A 23,225-nucleotide genomic window follows, 5' to 3' on the forward strand; every position below is an offset into this window, starting at 1 on the left:
TGGAAGGAGGGAGAGGTGGGAGGGAGAGGTGGAGGAGGGCAGATTTTTGTGAGGACAAGGAGAAGGATGAGCATTTCTGTCTCCTTGACTGATTTTTTTTTTAACTCCTTACATCCCACGGCAGGGAGAGAAAGGAATGGAAAAGGATGGAAAATGATAGGAAAATTAATAGATTTTTATTTTTTTTTTAAAGATTGCCACTTGCAGAATCTGAAATCATCAGATCCCCACCCACACAGTTTGATTGACAGGTGGTCTGTGGGAAGTGCAGTGCAGAAATCCCACAGTAATGACTGCTTAGCACTAAAGATAGAAACAAAATTCAAAACAAAACCTGTTTGTCATCCATCAACATCAGTATCACTATCATCCATCTTCCCTTTGTGAGAACTCTCTTTTTTCCCAGTTTATTTTTCTCCGCTGTGACTTTTTTTTTAGCTACAACAATTTGTTCTACTCGTCCCCAGAAAGAAACAACACACATGACATTTGCTCTGTGGAAGAAGGGAAAAACAAGATGAAGATAAACAAAGAAAAGAGCCACCAAAGGAACGCCAAAAAAAGAACAGAGGAAAGAAGCAGAGGAGGATGAAGAGGAGGCCTCTCGCTGTGTGTTTTAACAGCTGTGTGTGATGCACTCTGTTAAATGTTAAAACTGTTATATATTGATGGGAATACGAGAAATAGGAAGCAGTCTTCAGGCAAGTTTTGAGTTCTAATTTCTTAGAATGTGACTATTTTTTAAGAAGACGCCATAAGTTCAGGTCAAGAGGCACATTCTGCCAGTGAATTACTTAAATGCACTGGCAGACTAAACAATTGGAAAGTAAGGACAATACGTGTGACTACTACACAAATTCAGCATTTTCTACCTGTCTGTCAAGTGCTGTTTTAAGAATTCCTCTGCTTTTATTTCAGTCAGGCAGATGGGATCTGCATTTCAGCTCAACATCTCACCATCCTCCCTCTTTCCCTCTCTCCTTCCTTCCCACAACCTTTTTTTTCTTATTGCTTTTATCCTTTCTTTTATCTCACCCCCCTCCTCCCTCATACGTTCCTTCCCCTCAGTCTGTGCTAAAAGAATTTGTGTTTTCGTTCTTTCCCTGTCAGCCCCCTTCTGTTTCTGTTTTCAGTATACATTTGTCTTCTTGTTGACTTTTTCAGGCTTATTTTCTCATATTTTCTGTCTATCTTAATTCTGCGTGCAGAAAATGTCCATTGACAAATGAAAACAAGAAAGAAAAAGAAAGGAAGAAGAAAGATGAGGAAGCTGGGTTAGGCATTCAGGGTCAGGTTCAGTGTAAATCTCTCAGCCTTGTAAAAGTGGAGAGCAGAGAGAATGTAAACAAACAGACTACAGCTGTCACATACTCATATGGGGAGATGCGCATACACACACAAGGAGAAGGAGGGAGGAAGTGGAGGAAGGACAGAAAAATGATGAGAGAACAAAAGATAAGTAAGAGGCAGAGGAAAACAAAGATGGTGGAACGTGCCGGATACTGAGGCACAAACACACACAAGCCTTCACATTGACATGTCGTGCAAAAACATCAAATCCCCTCCAAAAACAAACAAGTGCACTGCGTGGGCGGATTGTTTCATTTGTCAACATTCCTATTAATTCCAATCACACATCCCATAATTCCGTTCTCTCTTTTACCATAGTCCTATATGCACAAAAACCCTCCTCTGTTTTTGTACCCCTTCATTCTTCTGTTACAATCTTACAATGTGAATACAGTAAATTGTAATAGCTTTTACAATAATATGACATGCATAGTCCTCTTAAGGCATGATGGGGCCTTTATGTGCAGGTTTAGCAGCTGACATGTTAGCGGGTTTAGTTAACAGCCAACGTGCCTCATGGTGCAGTGGGGGGATTTGGAAGGGCTTAGCACAGAGTAGGCCACTGTTGCTTGGAGTCGCATGTGGCAGGCTCGAAAGAATTGCATGCAGGGAAGTTAGGGTTGTAGGGTTTTTCAAGTTAACATAATTTTTGTTTTAGTGTGAAGCAAAGAAGAAAGGATAACCTTCACACCTGGGATTAACTAAAACAACAGACGATTGGATTGTAATAGGATAGTACTAAAACACATAGAATCAAGATGTAAATAGGTGAATGCAAGACAGATGTAAAAGTAGCAGTGTTGAGAATCTGCATCACATTTAAGATACGGTCACTCAGAGCCAATTTTTCTGTTACTACATTACATGAAATGGAGTTGCAGGGCTGGTGTTCAGGATCTGATATACTCCAAATGGACTGCAGTTTATTTTGTCAAAACTCCAGATGTGATTGGAGATGACTTAAAAGAATTGTTACTATTGCAATGTATCTGCAGTCGATGCATAGACGTGTAGCCCGTGCAGTAATATACTTGTACAAAATTATTGTTTGGATTTTCAAGAATGGGGAGCAAGCAAAGTCAGTGTGCTTCCTGTCAGCTTTGAGCACTAAATTATAATCAGAGTCCATGTAATTAATTTAGTAGAGAGATATCAGCATTTTAATAACAGCTATAAATTGTATCCATGTAAATAATATCAACACAGATAAGATATAGATTTAATGACACAAATGGATTCAAAGTTCATAAGCCAGACTTAAATCTACATTGCCATGCTTGCACTGGATGCACCCTGTAAACCATAGCCTATGGAAAAATAGCCAACTTAAGATATACTTAAGAAATTGAAATTTTAAGTTTTGGAAACCTATGAAACTTAATCTAGTAGTTTTACTTATTTGTTTGCCATCATATACATTTTCAAACTCCTGCCAACAATATTTAATTTTTTGTACCAGAATCTCTGATGACACTGTATGACCCCAAGCATTATAAACCTCTCTCACTCTGAGTTTTTCAAGAGGTATGTGTGAAGCAGCACGAAGGCTGCTAGTTAGCTAATGTGTGTGTGAAGCAGCGAGAGCACTGTTCTCATGGGATTGTACCAAAGTGTTGTTTGTTCTTTACGCCTCCACTGGATAGCCAAAACCATTGAAGGAGAACCCATAATTCTTTGCTGTAAGCAGTGCCTCTGCACATCCAATTGCATTAGAAGCCTATGGTAGAGGTAGAGGCTACTTGTGCCAAGATTTAACCTGATTAGATACAGATTCAGCCGTTCCAAAAGACAGCACAGGAGCCCTGTGCCCGTCTCCTATTCTATTTCTGGCCGCAGTCTTAGTGCTCACAAATCTGTAGTGATAACATGTCGCATATGGCAGTGACATGCTCCACACTCAAGAACCACAGTTCTCTTGAGCAAGGCACTTTGTGAGTACTCCAGTAGCTTTTGCTCAAAGCCACCACAAACGCAAAATGTGTATTTCAAATGGATATGAACAAGGTTTTAAATCAGCGTTCTAATGAGACTACAATAGGATCCAATTCCATAATAGAATTGTCATTTCTTTCTTGCTCTTCTCTCTTTGTTCTTGTCCTTTTCCCTCTCTCACTTTATGTGCTCTTTGATATCTTTCTCCTCCTTCTTATTCCTCCCCAGCCAGTCACTGGGTGTCATTTTCCCAATTTCCTTCTCTCCATTCCTTCCTTCATCCCTGTCTTTCTCACCCTCTCTGTGTCTCCTGCGGTGGTCTTTTTATCGGATCAGTCTCAGGTCGTCGCCTCTGTCTCTCATGTGTTCCATCAAGGATGCCTCTCCCTCAAACACACATACATGGGCTCTCCTTCCACAAGAGGTGGAGGAGGAATGAAAGAAGGAATATAGAAATAAAGACAAAAAAGGACAGATAAAATTAATTTAAGGAAGCAGAGACCAATTGACAAAAAAAACAGAAAGAGAAAGGCTTGCTCTTTTAGTTAAATTATACACTATGGGCATGTCTCTGTCTGTCTCTCTCCCAATTTGTCACTGAGATCCCATGCAGCTTGTTGACATGTGCAGAAGATGTCGGTGCTCATGCTGAGAGCTGTTTGTGTGCCTGGAAGAGTGTTTGTGGAAGCTTGTGTGTTTGTGCTTGGAGCTCACACAACCCCTCTCCCACCTCCCTTTTATTACAGACACACACATGGCCTGCCAAGGTTTTGGGTATGTGGGTAAATCTTTTGGCATCAGGGCTGCCAGCGTGGAGCTATGATGAATGCTGATGGCAAAGAGCATGGCTGGTCTCTGAACCAGTCACTCACACACACACAAACACACACACACACACACACACACACTAATCAAATTCCCAGTGCGTGAGGGCCAAATGGCATCCTTCCACTGGAGAATGCTAATGTGACCAGTGGAGCTTGTGGGCTTGTGAAACAAGGATAGGGAGAGCCAGGAGAGATGATGACAAGAGAACATAGATGGGATTGTTTATTGGCATGTGTGATGCTAGTGTGTAAAAATCTGCATTCTTTTACAAATTGCAGCAAGTTGTACTTTGGTTTTAATTTGAGAGCCAGACGTGGATTTGACTGTGTGTGCGTGTTTATGTGTCTTGCTGTATAGAATTGTGCATGTATCTTGTTTGCAGGTTTAATTATTACAGTTGTCTGTAGAATAATCCTAGAATATTGTGGTTTAAGCTGTCATAAAATGTGGGACGAGTATTGGAAGTGTGACACTGTGAAAATCCTTCACACATCTCACTTTTAGGGGTGTGTCTAATATGTATACATCAGTGCAACCATTTATAATGAGCTGAAAGAATTTGTTTAATGGAAAATTGTTTGTGATGTGGTGTGTTCCTTCATTTTACTACACCGAAATATTGTACAACATATTTTCATATCATTACAAGAGCATATTGGGGCTGATCTGTGATTGCACTGGAAGAGATTTTTAGAACAATAATGTGTAAGTCTATGTGGTTTGATTGTTAAATGTATTGTTATGTGAGCACATTATGCAATAACTTGTCTTAATATGTCTTACAAGTTCAGTGTTCTAGTTTCCTTGAGTGCAATGTAGAAAATCTATGAACTGCTACTTACAGCGCTCAATGCGGTCCTCAGGGCTGGAGGAAGTCTCTCGATCAGATAGGAGGCCTGACACAGCGAAGATCTTTTTCCCACTGTCCTCCACTGCTTTCAAGGCGCTGCTGGGTGAGCCTCCAGGAGGGATCTGGGCACCACCAAAGTCGTACTCTTTCCCCTCTGCATCAGAGTACCGCAGGTGGGGTGAAGCCTCTGCATCCAGGCAGCCTTTGAGGCGCTTGGCTGGGGTGAAAGCAGACTGATACCCGCCAGGCGCCCCATCACGATCTTCCGGTGGTGAGGCGAAAGGCCTGAAGGCGCCGACGCCACTGTGATTCAGCATGCTGATTGGCGAGCAGTCCAGGTTAGGTGGGGCAAACTGATGATGGAGGTGGAGGAGGGATGGAGGAAAATCCCTGTTAGGGAATCCTGGTGGGACTGCACCTTGGCGATGGTACATTGATGCAAAAGTGTAAGAACCATTGTTAAATGGCAAATGGACGTCTTTCTCAACAGAAACCGGGACGCCAAATGGACGTGGCTGCTGGCAGGGAATCGAAGCATCTCGAGAGGCTTCAGCAGTGGAGGCCAGGACCATGAGGGCTGGGGAGGCCAGGGGATTGGGCAGGTAGGAGGAGCTCTCCATCTTGAAGGCTGCCCTGTGGAGGTCCATGTTTGGATGGAAGAAAGAGGTTGTAAGGATTTCAGGAGGAGGAGGAGATAATTCCTCCTCAATAAGATTTGAGACAATGTCCAAGACCCTTGGAAAGGGTCTGAGGAAGTGAGGGAATCTGGGTTGGAGACTTAAAGGATTTGGCGTTTTGAAGGAAGGGGCTCAGAAACGAGCCGTTTGAATGGAAGGAGAGTATTCTTGAAGAAATTAAAGTGTCAGCCAACGTCACTTCAGGTTAGCTTGAATGCAGTTCATTTCTCTTCAGTGGAACTAAAGTAAGTTAATCTGTCTCCAGCATTCACTTGAGCGCAGTTCAGTCCAGATCATTCCGTGCCAGGTAAGTGCCGTTGGGTATGTTCAGTCCTTCACAGACTTCACAGTTTGGACCACTTCAGTCCAAATGATAAATACAACAAATAGTCAAAATTAAGTTTTTCCTTCTGGGTAATAAGCAGTAAAAGCTCCCTCTTGGAGAGTTTGTTGGATGTGTTGCCGAGGCCGAATGGTCCGAGGAAGGTGGACATCTGTAGGTCGTCAAAGCTGGTTCCTCATCTTCATGTGGTCGCCAAACTGAGGGGATACAAAAAACAAGCATTAGTTTCAATCCACTTTCAGAGTGCTACAGTGTTGTTTAGGATTCTCTGGTAGTTCAATATCACCAATTGCAAGAAAAAAACAAGCTTAGAATATTTTTCTGAAAATTGTTCAAAAAATTGTCGTTATGCAAGTCACAAGAACAGCTGTCTCACCTGTTCTGCCAGTTAACCAAACTGCGCAATGTGACCTCTCAACTGAGTTCTCCACTAACACACAAAATGTGATGGGAAAAGATAATTACACCTTCTTACACATCACTTTTTTCGATGATTTGTGGTTAGACGTGACCTGCCCTTTGACAGATTTTCACTTCACAGATTCCTTGAGGTTTCTACCGTTTTGGACAGCCCTGAAAAAATCGGATCTGTGCCTACACAAGTGCTTTAAATCAGCTCTTTTAATATCCATATTACATTCAAATCCCTTTGTGCACCCTTTCACATTTATCTTCGACCTCCTCATCTTTTCTTAATGCACGTTGCTTTTTCAACTGACAAAGATCAATGTCATGCCCTCAAGCTGTATGTAGAGGAAAGGCTGAGAGCTGAGTGGAACATTTTTAATAAAGGAGCCACTAGAAGCCAAGACTTGAAGTCAAAACCCCCGGGGACAGAGTGTTCTTAAACGGACACTGTTGTTGAAGCCACAAATTCAGAACCTCTTGGGAAAAAGTGTCCTCAAGTTGACACTGTTGATCAAATCTTGTAAATCCCTGCCCTTTGACTAAAAGCCAAGAACTATTTCAAACCCCAAACTTCTCCCACTTTCTCCTCCCCTTTTCCTTCTGCTCTTTAAAAAACTTCTCCAAACTGTTTCCACATCACATCTTTCCATTCCGATCTCTACAGCCCTCCACGTCTCATCTCTCTCCAAATGTCCCCTCCTTGTCCTCCATCCTCCTAATCTGTCCATCTCCTTTTCCTCTTCTTTCCATCCTCATCTCCTCCTCTCATCTCCCTAGCGCTATCACTCCTCCCGCCCTCCTCCATCTCAGATCTTGGTCTAAGCTGCTTATTCCTACCATCTCCCAGGATCTTATTGGACCAGAACCACTTGTCTTAAGATAAGGACACACACACATAGACACATTTCACCCACACACACATCTGATAAGAGGCTATGTGGCTCAATGTTCAGCTTGACACCCTACTCGGTGGGGCGAACACACTCCACACTCTTGCAGGCTATGCTACCCTCTCTCCTATCTCTCTATCTAACCACTTTTAATTCCCTAATTTTTACTATCTGTCCTCCCTTTCTTTTTACATCTTTCCTGTCAATTTCTTTTCCTCTCATCCCTCCATCTCTCCCTCCCTCTCCCTTTCCTCCTGCTCTTTTCTCCCTTGGGTGATTCAGATGGGTGATATCATATCAGACCTCTCCATCTGCCATCCACAAGCCAGAGGAAATCTGACTGAGTGAATAAATTAGCCGTACTTGACCTCACGACCCCCCCAGCATCCGTGGCAACAGACTAGAATCTTCCCTCCCGGGGATTACATTGGAGCGTGCGATTGGCCGGTCGGAGGAACGCGGAGAGGCAGCCGATGAAACGACAAAATAACATTTCAGAGATTTTTATCTCCAAAGGGCAATTTGAAGGTGGCTGGCATGTGAAGCACCCAATATGTTAAGATTAAGAGTACATGTGATATATAAGTGATTTATGCATCGATTTAAAGAAATCAGATCAGTTTACATGCAAATAGGTTATCATGAGTATTTTTACCTGATTTTATTAAGTCAGATAAAATTATATGCCAGTTTGTACTTTGAAAAAGCGTTATATTATCATAAAAGTCACCGCTGCCATGAAAATTCACGATCAAAGTGACTTGAAAAGGTCAAACATAAACACACAACAAATACAAACTCACACAGTATCAAGTAATGGCCCGGCCCGCTCTAGAAGAGCTTCAAAGCTGCGTTGACTACCAGCCAACATCAAAGGAGAAACTCCCTGGGATTTGAAAGGAGAAAATCTTTTATAGCTATCAGCTGTCCACAACGCTCATTCAAATCAATTTCCAAACCTGATCTCGGCTTTGGCACGCTTCCCCCACCTCCCACACACACAAAGACACACACACACCAACAACTGCCAAGAGAAAGGAGAGAGGAGAGGGCCCAGAGACAGAGAGAGATGGTGAGATGTGAGATGTTTTACATTACCACAAATGTACAGTAGACTAGTGTGGAGTGTTGAGAATGGCTTACGCTAACACGCCTCTGGTCTGGACAGATGCCACAGAGTCACATTACACGCCCCTCTTCCTCCTCCTCCACCACCTCCTCTTTTCGTCCTCTCTTCCCTACCTACCGCAATCCATCCTGGAAATAGCACCTTGAAAATGTAGCCATGACAAAACTCCTGTCTTTCTTTCTCCCCATCCCTTTCTCTGTCTATCAGTTTACTCCCTCCCCTCTTCTCCCTCTCTCTGTCTTTCTCACTTTCTCTGCTGGTGTCCTCTCTCTGTTCGCGCTGTATATCAGATCACGCTTTCTCCTGTATAACCTCTAAAGTAGGAGTGTGTCTGAGGTGTTGATAGCGAGGTAATACACTGATAAGTACCGGGATATTTCAATTTTATTATCATTACCCAGCAGGCCGAGGGGCGGCGAGTGAAGGGCCGCCAACGTGAAGCAGCCAATCCAATAAGAGGACACTGGATATTTCCTTACAGGCCACAACAAGAGAGAGGAGAGGAGAGGAAAGAAAACAAGAGTAAAGGAGAGGTTAGGAAACAAGGAGAGGAGAAGAGAGGAGACAAGAAAGGAGGAGAGGAGATGAAACAAGAATAAAGGAGTGGCTACAGAACAAGGAGAGTAGAGGACATACTTCATTCATTCATTCAATTCAATTTAATTTTATTTATATAGCGCCAATTCATAACAGAAGTTTTCTCATTGCACTTTTCCGATAGAGCAGGTCTAGACCGTACTCTTTATAATAATATTATCATATCTACATATATTTATTACGCTCCAGTAAAGGAGAGGATACAAGAGGATAGGAGAGGTTAGGAAACAAGGAGAGGAGATGAAACAAGAGTAAAGGAAAGGCTACAAAACAAGGAGAGGAGAGAAGAGGAAACAAGAGTCAAGGAGAGGAGACAAGAAAATGAGAGGAGAGGTTAATAAGGAGAGGAGAGAAGAGGAAACTAGAAGGGAGATGAGAGGAGACAAGGGGAGGAGAGGAGAGGAGAAGGGACAAAAAAAGGAGAGGGGAGGAAAGAAGGAGGGGAGAGAAGACAAAATGAAACAAGAGAGGAGAAGAAACAAGAAGCACAGTGAGGCGAGGAAATGAGGAGAGATGAGGAAATAAGGAAAAGCGAGGAGAGAAGAGGGTGTGATATCAGAGCAAAGGGTACAAATCTCATCACCCTGGGTGATTGACACAAGCTGGCTGCCGTCTGGCCTGGTGGTCTTGTGTGCACATGAGTGAATACACACACACACACACACACACAAACACATACATGTGTATGTGATGAGGCCTCTAGAAACCAATACTGAAGAGCCCTTTAACTGTGTCTCCGCATTCAACTTTTGTGTTCACTTTGGTATGCATGCTTTCACATGTTAAAAATATTATTCTTATGCGCGTCATTTACAGTAAATTCTAACTGTACTTGTAATGTCACACTAATAGAAGTTTCATAAAGCTGCTTATAGTCAGTGATGTGTTTCACCTTATCCTCTAAAACAACAATCATAATTCTAGATGACATACACCTATGCATATCATCAATATACAAGCGCAATTACATCTAACGCACACGCGCATAATGTCAGTCGATGCCACTTACAATCCCATTTGCCACTGAGGGATACCACCCACACATTGTCTGACACCGGGTATATGCATTTTATAATAGAAAATGTCACAGGGGAACATTTACCACGCTGTCATAATTTGATTACAGTGTGCAAGAATGATACAGCTGTCGTCGCAATATTAAATACAAACAGCGAGGAGGGCTTTTCACGTCAAATCTGCACTTTAAGTGACAATGTTATACCAGTCGGCAAAATTGTTTTTTAACATCATTCTGAGGGGGATTTTCACTCAGGAAATATGAGCTACAGAGAGGGGGGCTGCAGGAGAAATCACAGATTCTATGTAAAATAATTGTTAAATATGGTCACAAACATTATTATTGTGCTCTAAATAATAATGATAGAATGTTATTTGCTTGTTGGAGATATCAAAAACTAAATTTCAGGGGTTGAAGACATTTTGATGGTGGCATTATGGATGCAAAATATCACTTTAGGCTGCCAATGATGAGAATGATGATGGTTTCCAAATAACGTGCCTATGTAAACTATAATGAAATGTTCTATCATCCTCACTGCGTTTGTCTACAGTGGATTCCCTCTTTGATCGAGGGTTGAAGGGAAGAACCATAAGCAGTTTTAAGTGTCAGGATCAGAAAAGTGAAAGGGAAAATGGGATCCAAATAACTACACTGGTGACAAAGAGCGCCCGTCTTATCGAAGCCTTCCTTTTTGTTGACTGGTTGGAATAAATATTTTTCTCGCATGGCTGCTTTGAGTGTGTAAGTGTAACCAATGCTTTTGCTGTTCCAACATGGCACCGAAACTTGTCAGATCGAGTTTTCCAGTGTGTCTACTGAGTTTTAGAGAGGAACGAAGAGGAATCCAATTTTTGTTATAAAAATGTCTTGTCAACTGTGACTGGTGGGTGTTTGCCCACGTCTGTGTGTGTGACATGCTGAGACTGTTGGGAAGCAAAGCAGCTGAAGTTTTGTATTTTTCTTTTTTCTAATGGAGACAGAGAGAAAAGCAGTCAGAACCACAGACCTGTCTCTGTGTGCATGTGTGTGTGTGTGTGTGTGAGCACACACTTCCCGGTCCATGGGTATATTTAGAGATTGTTGACAAGCGTGAAAGTGCCACTCTTACATTTTATTACAAGACAGGCCAAGCTGTGTCATTCATCTCATCTCTCTGGTGAACACATGCAATAACTCACACATACCATCATGTATAGACAATTTAGAGACTTTGAAATATAAAACATTGTATAACTTAATGCACCATGGAACTAAACTGACCTATTATCGAAATACATGCTTCCATAATTGAATTTGGTATATAATAAGGAGCAATCTAAAGTATGTAACACGTATGAAAACAAAACTCTCCCGAGAACACAATGTTCATGTACAACAGCCCTGAAACTCCAGTTAAAATTTACAGCCTCTAAAGTCTACCCTCAGCCTCTGCCAGCCTTGTACTCTATACTTCTCTCTTGCAGTTCTTCACCGTACCCTGAAAGCCTTGGGACATCTTATTTTAGGGTAATTACAGTACTGTACATTTTAACCACCATAAAAATCAACCATATGAACATTTTATAGAAAACTGTCAACCACATCATCAGAGCAAGGTATTCTAATACAGGTGCCATGTTTTCAGGTTGAAACAATAAATATCATTGGGGGAAAATGTGTTTTTTTTAATTGAAAAAATACATTTTTCAATCGAATCATAACACAGCGACACGTTGTCGCTGTCCAATGAAAACTATATCTCAAAAATGTCAGTTTTCGTGAAATAAGGTCTTGTTTTAAGTTTTTGTCTTTTAAATAAGCCTTTTTTACGATGATTCAGTGACTTTAGCAAGAGTCACATTTAGCAAGAGCATTTAATCCTTCAGTTCATCTGAAAACCCAAAAATCACCAAATATGCAACTCACATGCATGACATACCTAGAACAAAACACTGCCAAAAACTAAAGACTTTGCTTTAAAATTAATGCAAACATAAAAAAATATATATATAGAAATAAAAGGCTTGTTTTGGTTTCTTGGATTAGTTCTTTGAAATGGCACATTTTTGCACAGTAAACCAGGCCATTCTGAAGACTCATTTAACCAGCCAAAAGACAAAGAAAAACACTGCTATTTAAAATCCTGCTGTCAGATATGAAATATTTGCCGTTATGACACGCATAGAGAGAAACAGAGAAAGTAAGCTGCCTGTCTGTTCAGTGTGTGCATGTGTGTGTGTTCTTTTAGCATAAAGAGCGTGAGCTGACCTGCACACAGGTCCACTCTGTATTCCAGACAGACTGTGGTGTTTGTGCTCGTGCATCAGTAGGTGTGTCTATCTGCGTGTGTGTTTGCTGATGTCCGAAGCAACAGTCGATACTATTGAAATCTACTCATTCATGTCTGGCCATGAGGCAAAGCTCAAATGTCCTTGTGAATAAGAATCACACCCATCTATCTCTCCCCCCTCTCTCTCTGTCTCTCTCTCATATTATTTGTCCTTGTCTTTTCTTTCAGCTGTAAAACCCTAAATTTCTTTCCAAATGTCTTTCAAATATCCAATCTCATGTTTCTCCCTTATTTTCTTTCCCCTTCTTTCTTTCGCCCTCTCTGATATGAAATCTGTAACCGGGTTATTTGCTTCAGTCAGCAGCTGTTGCAGTTAACAAGAGATACATGCATCCGCAGTGAAAAAAATATTACAGTAAGATTTATTAATATACAGACACACACATCATCCTGAGGTGGAGAATGACACTTGGACAATATTCAGAAACAGAATCAATAAGGATTCAAGCTTGTGCAAGTGAACATGCAAGCTTTGTGCAGCAGTCAACTAACAACAAATATATTTTGTAGAACGCGTTACTTCACGAGGAATACTTGAACTAATTTGTGTTTTTGTAAGGCAGAAAAAAGAAGAGGGACAATATTGTTTTGCCTTCTTTCTTTCCTAGACTCTTTCTGTGACATTCATGCAATACTCCTGAAAAAAAACAAAAAAAAAACAAAAAAACAAGAGGATTTACTTCTCAAATAAGCCTTTGTGATTTTCGGAGACAGAGTCATGGCCGGCAGACAAAAATCATTCTGGAAGTCGGCCCTGACCTGTGGCAGGGATTTCTATTCATGGCAGCACCAGCGAGGCCCAGTTCAGCCGGGCCAGCTAATTCCTGGTACAGACAAGGCTAAATGGGAAAAGCACACCATTCCATTGCACATAGATTACCATTCCCAAAGTGTATTTTTGGATCACTGGTAAACCAAATCTCAGCTAATCTATTTTTTTTTTCCTTTTTTGTTTCCCCTGAAATTATGTTAAATAGACTTCCTTTGACATATTTCACTGCTATCAGGTGCAACAGCATTGGCCTGTATTTTGGACATGGCCACGTACAGAATTGTATTGTACTCTGTAGAATTGCATTTATCTGATTAAAAGAGTCAAAAAAAACCCCAAACAATAAATAATCACGGAAAGCAGTTTGATGCAGTTCTATGTGCGGACAAAATGACAAAAATACCCTCCCTTTCTAATTCAAATACAGCATTTTCATGTGCTTGATTTATGTTGCAACTGATATGGAGGCTGTGCCTGATGCTGCAACCCTGAGCTTAACGGAAGCCAGAAAAGACATACACTCAAAAGCTGACAATCTGCTCTTTGGCCTCATATTTATCCATTCTGTTGAAGTAACTTTTGGCTTTTCAGAGACGAGGCACGCACTCACAACAACCAAATAAGCCTGCCAGATGACACCAGTGTGTCTTTGCTGACCGACAGGTGACAGAACTTGCTATCTGTCCTGCAGGAGTGTGACTGAGTGTGTGTGTGTGTGTGTGTGTGTGGCACCAGCCGCCCTGCTATGACTCTTTATTGCTGTGCTGTGCCGGCGTGTACAACAGCAGCCACTAATCTAGCTGGCTGGCAGGCAGACAGGCGGCTGGCTGGCCGGTTTGTACTACAGGCTGCATGCAAGTGCAAGCCAATTAGTTCAAGTTTAACAAGGAAACACTGTTGCCAGGTACACTGTTTTCACTCACAGATTTTGCTGCAATAATCCTCTATTGTAGAGTTAATAATGATAATGAGAACAATGGGAAACTTCTTTGATGCCTGCCGCGAAATGATCTTTTCTGCTCTGCGTGGAGGCCAAAGGTCAAAGATACAGCGCAGCAGCAGGCCCGGAGCTGGTGGGGATTTGGGGGGAGAATGCTCAACCAGCAACCAGATCTTTATGTTAACTTATCAAAAGGCTGCCGAGCATACAATGTAAATATCAAACTGCTTGTGTGTGGACATGCAGATGCATAAAGGTGTGTGTTCCTGCAGGTCTGTGTGTGTATTTATGCATTGGCTGGTTAGATCAGGCTGCCTGTATCAGTCTCGCCTCCTGCCTGGATGCCCGGCTGGCTGCACAGAGAAAAATGATAAGTAGGCTACACAAATACTGCCTGTCTGCAATCGATGGACGCAAATGCACCAACAGTGTCTTCTGGGGAGGTGTACGAGGGAGGGGTGGGGTGGGGGGTGAATATTAGCTTATTTTCCAAGCAGGGAGCTTGTGATACGGCTCACAGTGTAATTGACGAATGGGGAAACCTGAGAGAGATATGATGGGGGGCAAAGGTGGGGGTGGAGAGCGATAGACACAGAGAACCGGAGCAATATGGAGAATAGAAAGTATCTGACATCCGACACAACTCCTCTCCCCCATTAGGCTAATTCTTTGACTTTCTCTTGTTGCCGATAGCTTCTCCAAGTGATATTTCCCCCTGTAACGGCATTACCAGTGGCTGCCTTCTCCAATGCAATCAAACCATTAAACACAGTGCTGCATCTCCTGCATGGAGTGATTTCCTTCCAATAGAAAATGACTGGACATGAGCTACTCCCCTTTCCTGTCATCAATAAAAGGAATAATTGGGTGTGCATGCATATTTGCAGGAAGAGGATAAACTTTAGGTTTGCAGCAGAATTCTTGTTTGCTCACTTTGTTAGAAATAATCATCTCATTATTATCAAAGCCAAGCATTTCCAAGCATTTTTTTTTTTTGCATTTGCATATATTTCCTAAAAGATAATAAGAGAATGAGATGCTTAATATGATATAATACTGCTTCTCTGGCCTAAAATATGGACAAATCTCACTCATTCACATTTAAATGACTTTCATTAATCAAGCAATAAAAAGAAAACAGCATAAAATGTCTATTTTCCTAAAAAGCACACAGGAAATAATGAGCAGAACGCACTGTGGACATTAGACATGAAAGTGGCGGTGTGTGAAAAATGTCAAATAAAAACTTTTGATGCGAGTTCAAACACGGAATATTGGACAAATCAATCATAATCGCCCCAAAACACAATCTGCGTTGCGGACAGGCTGCAATTTCCAGCGAAAAAACATTTGGTTCGCTTGATAAGTGAGACAGCCCTACAATATCCACCCATTACATGATTGCATCCGGCTCTTCGCACTTAATTATGATGATTATAACAGCGAAAACAAGACAACAATAACACAAAGTTTTAAGATGCAGACCGCGCAGGACGCATTTTCTCTCCAAGGGAAAGGGGGGGGGGCGCTCTCGTGTCTGAGTGTTCAAACACTTGTTATTTACCGGCGACGCGTTTATTTCAATTACCGTCTGCATGTCAAATTAGCTCTCGTATGTAGTGTTTATTAGCACAACAAAATAATAAAACACACACAGGGGGGGAGGAAGGGTGAGGAAGTGGAGGAGTTGGTTCTGCTTTTAATAAAGAATGAGGAATTAGTGCATATTGATAGGACTTAATAGACCGAGGGGGGTCATCAAACTAGTCGCGACTGAGCGGTCCGTGGGTAATTTACTATCAAGTTATGGGGGGTGGGGGGGTGGGGGAGTGTCGACGCGAGTCTTGGAGCATTCAAATTCCCAAATATGAGAAGTAGCCTTTTTGGATGAGAAAATATAAAGGCCTGAATACATATAGTCTAAAATCTGTAGGCGGGGGTGGGGGGGAACAAAAGTTACATCCGCTTGTTTCAGCTTGGTGGCGGTAAATAAAACCTGGTGAACAGCAAAAATCATTCAGAAAAAAAACAAAAAAAAAAAAACACTTCTGCTCTCATAACAACATCCTCATCTGATGAATGTGAATTTGAAGCTGCTTGAAGATAATCTACGTCCAGATAAAAGTGAGTGTTAACTGGCTTCCGGATAATTATTTATTTTTTTTGTGTCTGTTTGTTTCGGACGTGGCGCTTCTTCGGATCCAAATTAAAAGAAACTTCTCTCCCTGCGGCCATCCAGGAGAGAGGTGTGAAATGGACATTAATTTTAGTTCACTTCTCGCTGCGCCGCAAAGGAGGGGAGCAAGGGAGATCAATGGCGAGCAATAACAGCTGACTGCTGAGAGGGGGGGGGGGGGTAATCGAAAAAGCTGACAAATAAATCATCTTTTGCTACTTTTCCTCCGACCTCGACACTTTTTCCCCCTTCGTTGCGCCTACAGACTATTCCTTTGGGAAGGGTGGGGAGAGAGAAAGAGAAGAAGAAGAGGCCTAAATGAATAAATAAGAAAAATAAATACAGGTATGCTGAGACTTGAAAACAAAAATCGAGGCTATCATATTTAATTTGGTTGGAGAAAACAAATGCGCTCATGACTGCAGTGTCGTCATTCAAATATAATTCCCTTCATATTTTTGGCTGAAGGTATGCATCATTATGTGTGATTTATATCTGTGTAATCCCAAAGCTCCGAGGCATATTCTCTAAATTAATACCAAAGAGAATGTAACGCACATGAAAACCAAAGTTACAATCAAAATCCGACTTTCACAGAAACACATCAATACAAACAGCAGGCTTCCGTAGCGCGTTTAAATGTGGACGTGAAATGATGGAGTTTAAAGAAAATAAGCGGCGGCCTATAAATCACTGAGGTCTGAAACCTGAAGCGGAAATAATAAAATGATACAGAAAGTGACATGATGGTGCATCACTCTGGATGACAGCATTTTAAAAAAAAAAAAAGACCACAAACACGTTTAAAAAAATGAATCATGTGTATAAGGAAAAAAAATATGCAGCTTTCATTTTTCTTAATTAAAAATTGCCTTGCACGGGCCTATTTAAATGATCGTTTAAATCCATTTTTAACTCTTAATATAAAGCAGTGCATACTGAAATCAATCGCTCTGAAGGTCTCATTAACATCATTAAAAACACAAGAATTAAACTGCGATGTGGAGGTGTTTTTATAAAACCGCCTCCTGCGTGTAAACATTAACTGGGGAAAACGAACCCATATCAAATAAATCTCTACCCTGCACAACATTAATCTTCAGAATTCTTCATTTAAATGAATGCATTTACTGGTATCTATAATATACAGAGGAATGGGCTGTGTGCCGTAGCCTTTAATGGAGAAATGGCATGTCTCATATACGGATAATTACATTGGAAATGAAAGTGCTCACTTTTCTTTATCAGTAAGTTGTGTTAATAAGAAATATGCTACAAAACTTCCCCCGCACCGGAAACATACTCGACTACAAACCATCATGTCGCCACTGGATATGATGCCATTTTAACATGAATATGTTTCTGTAACAACTCTCCTCCTTCACAATTTTGCACTTTTAAAGGATAATTATTGCTCGCTAATGTGCGTGGTTGGAAAATGAAAAGGCTCGACTGGTCGTAAGAAGTCAGGGCTGGTTGATGTGACAATCAATAAAATCAATTTGAAGGGATTCATCACGCTGGGTTCACTGGATCTGGATTTGGAGTTTCAGATTTTTGAGGAACTGTAATTCAGTCTTCACAGTGCGGTGGGCTCAATGACCCGCCTCGGGCGCACCTTCGCTCCAAAAGTGTGTTTTTACGCGCTATTTATTGCTGGCAGCGAGAGGACTTTTCAACTTGGAAATGACTACTAATAGGTCTGCTGCATTTTTCCCACACGACTCATTTTATTGTTCCCTGTTCTGAGTGTTGCGGCTTTGTGCGGCAACGCGGGCTGATCATTGCTTCAGTGAGTTTGCTCTTTTTAAATTAAAAAACAAAACAAAACAAAAAAAACAAAAAACAAAACGGCATGGATGTGATTAAGGCAAGTCGGGAACACCAGCAAAGAAGTAAAGTAGTGAGCGCAAATTAGTGAAATATTTCCTCGACTGTAAAAGATCATGAGTTGTGAGTCCAGAGAAACTGACAGAAATTAAAAAAAAAACCTCATCCACGGTTTCCATTGTCTGCACCCGTCACTCTGAATAAGAACTTTAACTTAGGCCTATTATTAATCAAAAACTAAACTAATAAAATGTCACTTACCAAGCCTACTGTATAAATATGAATATGAGGAGGGACGACTAATAGAAAGCTCATATTATAAAGGTGATGGTTGCCAAAAAAGATTTAAAAAAATAAATAAATTGAGTTCTGTTAAAAGTGATAATCCTTTCTTCCTGATGAGACAGTAGAATGCCGAACATGTCAATGAAAAGTGAACGTTGTATCCGGTAATACCGACGCAGCAGCAGCGGGACCTTGCGCTTGGGGGAAGCCGATATTGGCTCACTGTGCTCGGCCATGAAGCTGGAAGGCCCCCGGGACTTCCTCTGGCTGGGCGCTGCTTATTTAGGGGAAGGACGTAAATTATAGTCGCTCCCCTAGTTAACAGGTGTTTCCCAACTGTGTGTAGGCCTGTGTGTGTGTGTGTGCGCGCGCGTGTATGTGTGTACGTGCACGCGCATGCTATGCAGCGAGTCACCTTTTTAAATTCAAGCCGTCTGTTTCTCTTTGAGAGAAACTGAGATAATTTGTTGCGCATTTGAAAGGACTTGCATTCACACACGCTTACAGGGGGGAGGGTTTCCTGAAAAAAAAAAAACACTTTTCTCCCCCTTTTTTTTCTCTCTCTCTAGTTGTCGTTCATAATGCTTTGGTCATTTTGTTTTTATTTCAATTGTCACATTTGCTTGAATAAAAATAGAAGTTCAAAATCCGAGATTAAAACGCAAATTCGTTTATGAAGATTAGTAATCCCATTATTGCAGGATGGTTGTGGTCCGGGAGTCCTTCATACATTTCTATCTGTGTTAGTGATTCATTAAAATCAGCCTCATCAGAGGCTTTATTGGACCCCAAAATAACGGGCCCAATATGCGGCAGTTCAAGCCACATGCCCTCATCATTACGAGAGCTTTAGTGCTCCAAAGCAACAGTAACTTTCACTGAAACCCAGCGAGAGAATGCTTCAGTGAGTTCTAACCGCTGCTGTCTTCATGTGCAGAACTAAAGCTCAACTTTTAAATAAATATATTCACTGTAGGCCTGCTGACTAACGTTCATTATTGAGGATCTACCAGGTAATGATGGGAAAAGATTTAGGGAGCTCTGCTGAAATAATGAAGAATACAGTTTCTCTGCAGAATTGGATTGTATTTTTTTTTTTAATTATTATTTTACTGGGAGGTTTGAGAACAATTCACGGATCTAATCACCAAAAGGACATGACGCAGCTTCTTCAAAAGCAAAGACAAAATAAATCTTTGGAGTGTAAAAAAAAGTTTAAATATCGGTTGCAGAGTTTGGCCGTGCAGTACTCTCGCAATGTCCTAATGCATGGTGATGGTAATGTATGCATAATAGCATTGACACACGCACTATACTGAAACAAGTGTTTTCAAGAAGCCACTTTCTTGTTTGGGAATCTGGCATGCGCACGCACGCGCCTGCAGACACAGATAGATACAGATACAAGCGTACACGCACTCACGCGCACACGCGTAAAACTCGGTGTCCAAACGGAGACAGACCGTGCCGTGACTTTTTCTATATATATATATATATATATATATATATATATATATATATATATATATTATTTTTTTTTTTTTTTTTTTTTTACGCGTGGAAACGCCACCGCGCACAACGACCAAAGCGCACAAAAGTTTACCGAAACGACACGAAATCCGCTTCCAAAACAGAAAGAAGCGGCTGAACGCGAAAAAGGCGTGGAAGCACAAACTGTAAGCTTCAAACTCAACAACAACAACAACAACAACAACAAAAAGACAGTCAGTGTTACTCACCTCGCCGTGGTAGAATCCGCTTCTTCTGCAGACGACTCCTCGGTTTCCGGCTTCTTCTTTTTTTTATCCTCACAACAAACGGAAAACTTTTCTGCGGAGTGGGAATATCAGTAGCAGTTGCCCTTCTGGCTCTTGCGCAGCAGCACCGGAGATAACGGGAGGCGCTTTGTGGAAGCAAAAGTAGTTAACACCTCCCTGTTAGGTTACCAAAGCGCAACCAGAGAGGAGGACAGAGAGAGCGAGGGAGAGAGAGAGAGGCTGACTTTCTCCAAACACAGTGTAAAGTGGGTATCAATAGCGCAATCGCGCGTGCAGCCCCTCCGCTGAAACACCGAGAGGGACGATCAGTGAGAGGAAAGAGGAGTGAAGCCGGTGAGGGAGCGCAGGATCGCAGAGACGGTGGCAGGCGGTGGTGGTGCGAGGGGATAGGGGAGGGAGGGGGTGTCTAACAGTGCTCAACGGCGACGAGTGTGAGGCTGGAGCTGGGCTGCGCGAGGCTGAGCGGAGAGTGTGGGGAGGACGGGGGGGGAGAGGGAGGGAGGGGTGTCCAGAGCGCTCCGAGGTGCAGTGCTGCCGCGCAGCGCTCGGGTCGCTCAATGACTGACTGACAGACACACAGAGCACCGCTCCGTCTCTTTCTTGGTTAAAAACAATACACTTTATTTAATAATCATGACATTTTAGTCATTTCAATGAGCTTTTTTTGCTCTCTGGCTGTGTGGCCAGAGAGAAAAAAAAAGAAAAAAAAAAGAGAGCCATACAGTGCTCCGAAACAGTGGACTGCGTTCTTTCTTGTTTTAAAAAGAATCTGGATCTCCTGTGAGAGAGCAGGGAACTGGACACTGTTAATATCTTACATGCGTGTCATTCTTTTGCAGGGATAAAATCAACTGTGACAATATTTCTGCCCTGACAAAGTCAGCTTTACCCAAATTTGGCTTCACCTTCCAGACTAAATACGAGACAATTAAAGAATCGAAGGTTAGTTTTTGAATCTTCTAGTAGTGTGTTTGTCCGTGGACACTGTTTCTCAACTGCCCCCTCCCCTCTGCCTCTCCCCTGTCTGGTGTTTCGTTCCCCTGGGTGATTTCCACTGCGCTTTGTGCGCAAAGTGAATGAATTATCCCCCTCCTCTCTCTCTCTCTCTCTCTCTCTCTCTCTCTCTCCCTCTCCCTTTTCTCTTTCACCCGTTGGAGAGACTGCTTGCCATAAAGCCAATGAAGTCCACCTCTTAACACAAAGAGGTGGACTACCAGACACTCTTATAAAGTGCGCACTAGAGACTGAAGTTAGTGAGACAGAGGGAAGTTCACTACACACCCGCAGCTGTGTGGCAAGGTCCCGGCATCGATCAACGAAAACTTCCAAGACATTTACAAATAAAGTATGAACATTTTCTGGTAAAAGTCGAGCCCTTACACTTCCAAATACTAGAAAGCTAATTTAATTGTGTAAATTCCCCAAACTCATCTTAGGAAACGTGGTTTGCAACCGGTCTTGGATCATTTTTATAGAAGTGGCCGCTAGCATCTGTGATTGTTTAGAATGAATTAATTTATTTTTGCGGATTCTTTCTCTCCATTCAAGTGACAGCACATGTGGACTTCACTTGACTGAATTCATGACTGTACATACCATTCAATAACCAGTAACAAAGCACTGACAACTCCTTGTATGCATCTACTCTTTCGACTACAATCATCTGACCATCATTGTCACAAACTGTCAGAGTTCATCATGGGAAAATAAGGAAGCACAGCTCATTTATGGTACAAACAAGTCAAAGTGGAGTTTTGCCTCCAACTATTAGCCCTGGGATATTACACATGGAATATACAGGAGGTATATAATATATAATGTGTGTGTGTGTATGTGTATGTGTGTGTGTGTGTTTAGGACAGAGTGTGTGTCAGGCTGAGGGAGAGTGAGAGAGAAGAGCAGAAGAGAAGCCTGGTGTCCCTTGTCTTCCTCTCCACTACACCCCCCTGCTGGTCACGTGTGGAACTCATCAATCCTACTAAAAGCTTTAAACTAACTTCTTTCTTCTGTTGTAACTCCCTTTGGGTCAGTAACTGTAAGCAGCTGTTTGGTGCTGTTAGTGGCACGATGTGGCACAATTTCGTTTTCATGGTTTGATCACTGAAAGGGCAGCAACCAGTAGGAAAACTGTGACCTAAAATGAGTTCTTACAATAAAGCAAATATGGATAAATATATACAATTATACATAATTACTTTGTATTATCAGGAAACCACACAAACCAAAAAAATGTGAGGTAAAAACTAGAGGCAGCATAGGGTGCATGGGTTAAAATGTCCGCCCAATAGCATTTTACTGTAATGGACAGGACAGGACACATACTGTATTTATGGATTCACATGACATTCTGATGAAATTAATGAAATACTGGGCTAAACTGGGCTACTGCTATAACAGTATGAATGATTTTCATAGAGAAAGAAAACAGAAGATATGACAATTCATGACATCTAGGAATAATATACAAAGAAACCATCAAAGAAGATTTCAATTAAGAAGCCATCAAAAGGCTATTTAGATGCTCTTGGGATACCACTGACATTATTCTGTAAAGGTGAAGGGGAAAACTAAACATATTCATTGCTATCTTTAAGATTTTCGGCAATAAACATTAAACCGTGGCTGGTAAGAAGGGGCCATACATGATCTGGATACTCTTTCTCAGTTACATCAACATTCAAGTCACAAAACCCTTATCCAGATCATCCAAATCCACAAGTCCAACAAGCCTGATCTCGCAAACAAGAGTTGAAGCAGGCAGAAATAAATGCTTTGAGGTCCAGAATGATAGTTCAAGATAGCATATTAAACACAACAGAAGCAGGTAGATAAATTGTTCTTTGCCTTCAGATTTATCCCAGATCTGTAGCTCATAAGTGCCAATAAAGCTGATTCCATCTAATTTCCACCTACAGTTCAGCATACAAGATGTGTGGTGGTTTTCTAATGGAACTCACACTTTGATCTGGTCACACGCTATGATATACCAATGTTTTAGGTAACAATAGCGTGGGAAAAGTGAAGAGGGTTGTGTGTGTGTGTGCTGGGTGGTCTCCATACACATGAGGAGCAGTAGCAGTGCCATTAGTG

At 41.7% G+C, this 23,225-nt stretch overlaps 1 protein-coding gene across 6 annotated transcripts in view; it reads right to left on the bottom strand.

The window, feature by feature from the left end:
• rnf220a (ring finger protein 220a) overlaps positions 1 to 20,520 on the bottom strand; it is a 180,892-nt gene extending 160,372 nt beyond the window's left edge. The window contains exons 1-2 of one of the 6 annotated variants that reach the window (XM_044218542.1): positions 20,097 to 20,520; positions 4,953 to 6,177 (exon numbers count right to left, since the gene is read on the bottom strand). In XM_044218542.1, the coding sequence (XP_044074477.1) occupies positions 4,953 to 5,607 (655 nt within the window). In that variant the 5' untranslated portion in view covers positions 5,608 to 6,177; positions 20,097 to 20,520. The remainder of the gene's footprint in view (positions 1 to 4,952; positions 6,178 to 20,096) is intronic. The other 5 variants (XM_044218541.1, XM_044218544.1, XM_044218547.1 and 2 more) reach the window with 5 other exon arrangements.
• Positions 20,521 to 23,225: the final 2,705 nt, after the last annotated feature.

Source organism: Siniperca chuatsi, linkage group LG13 (assembly GCF_020085105.1).
Source record: "Siniperca chuatsi isolate FFG_IHB_CAS linkage group LG13, ASM2008510v1, whole genome shotgun sequence".
Lineage (NCBI taxonomy): Eukaryota > Metazoa > Chordata > Actinopteri > Centrarchiformes > Sinipercidae > Siniperca > Siniperca chuatsi.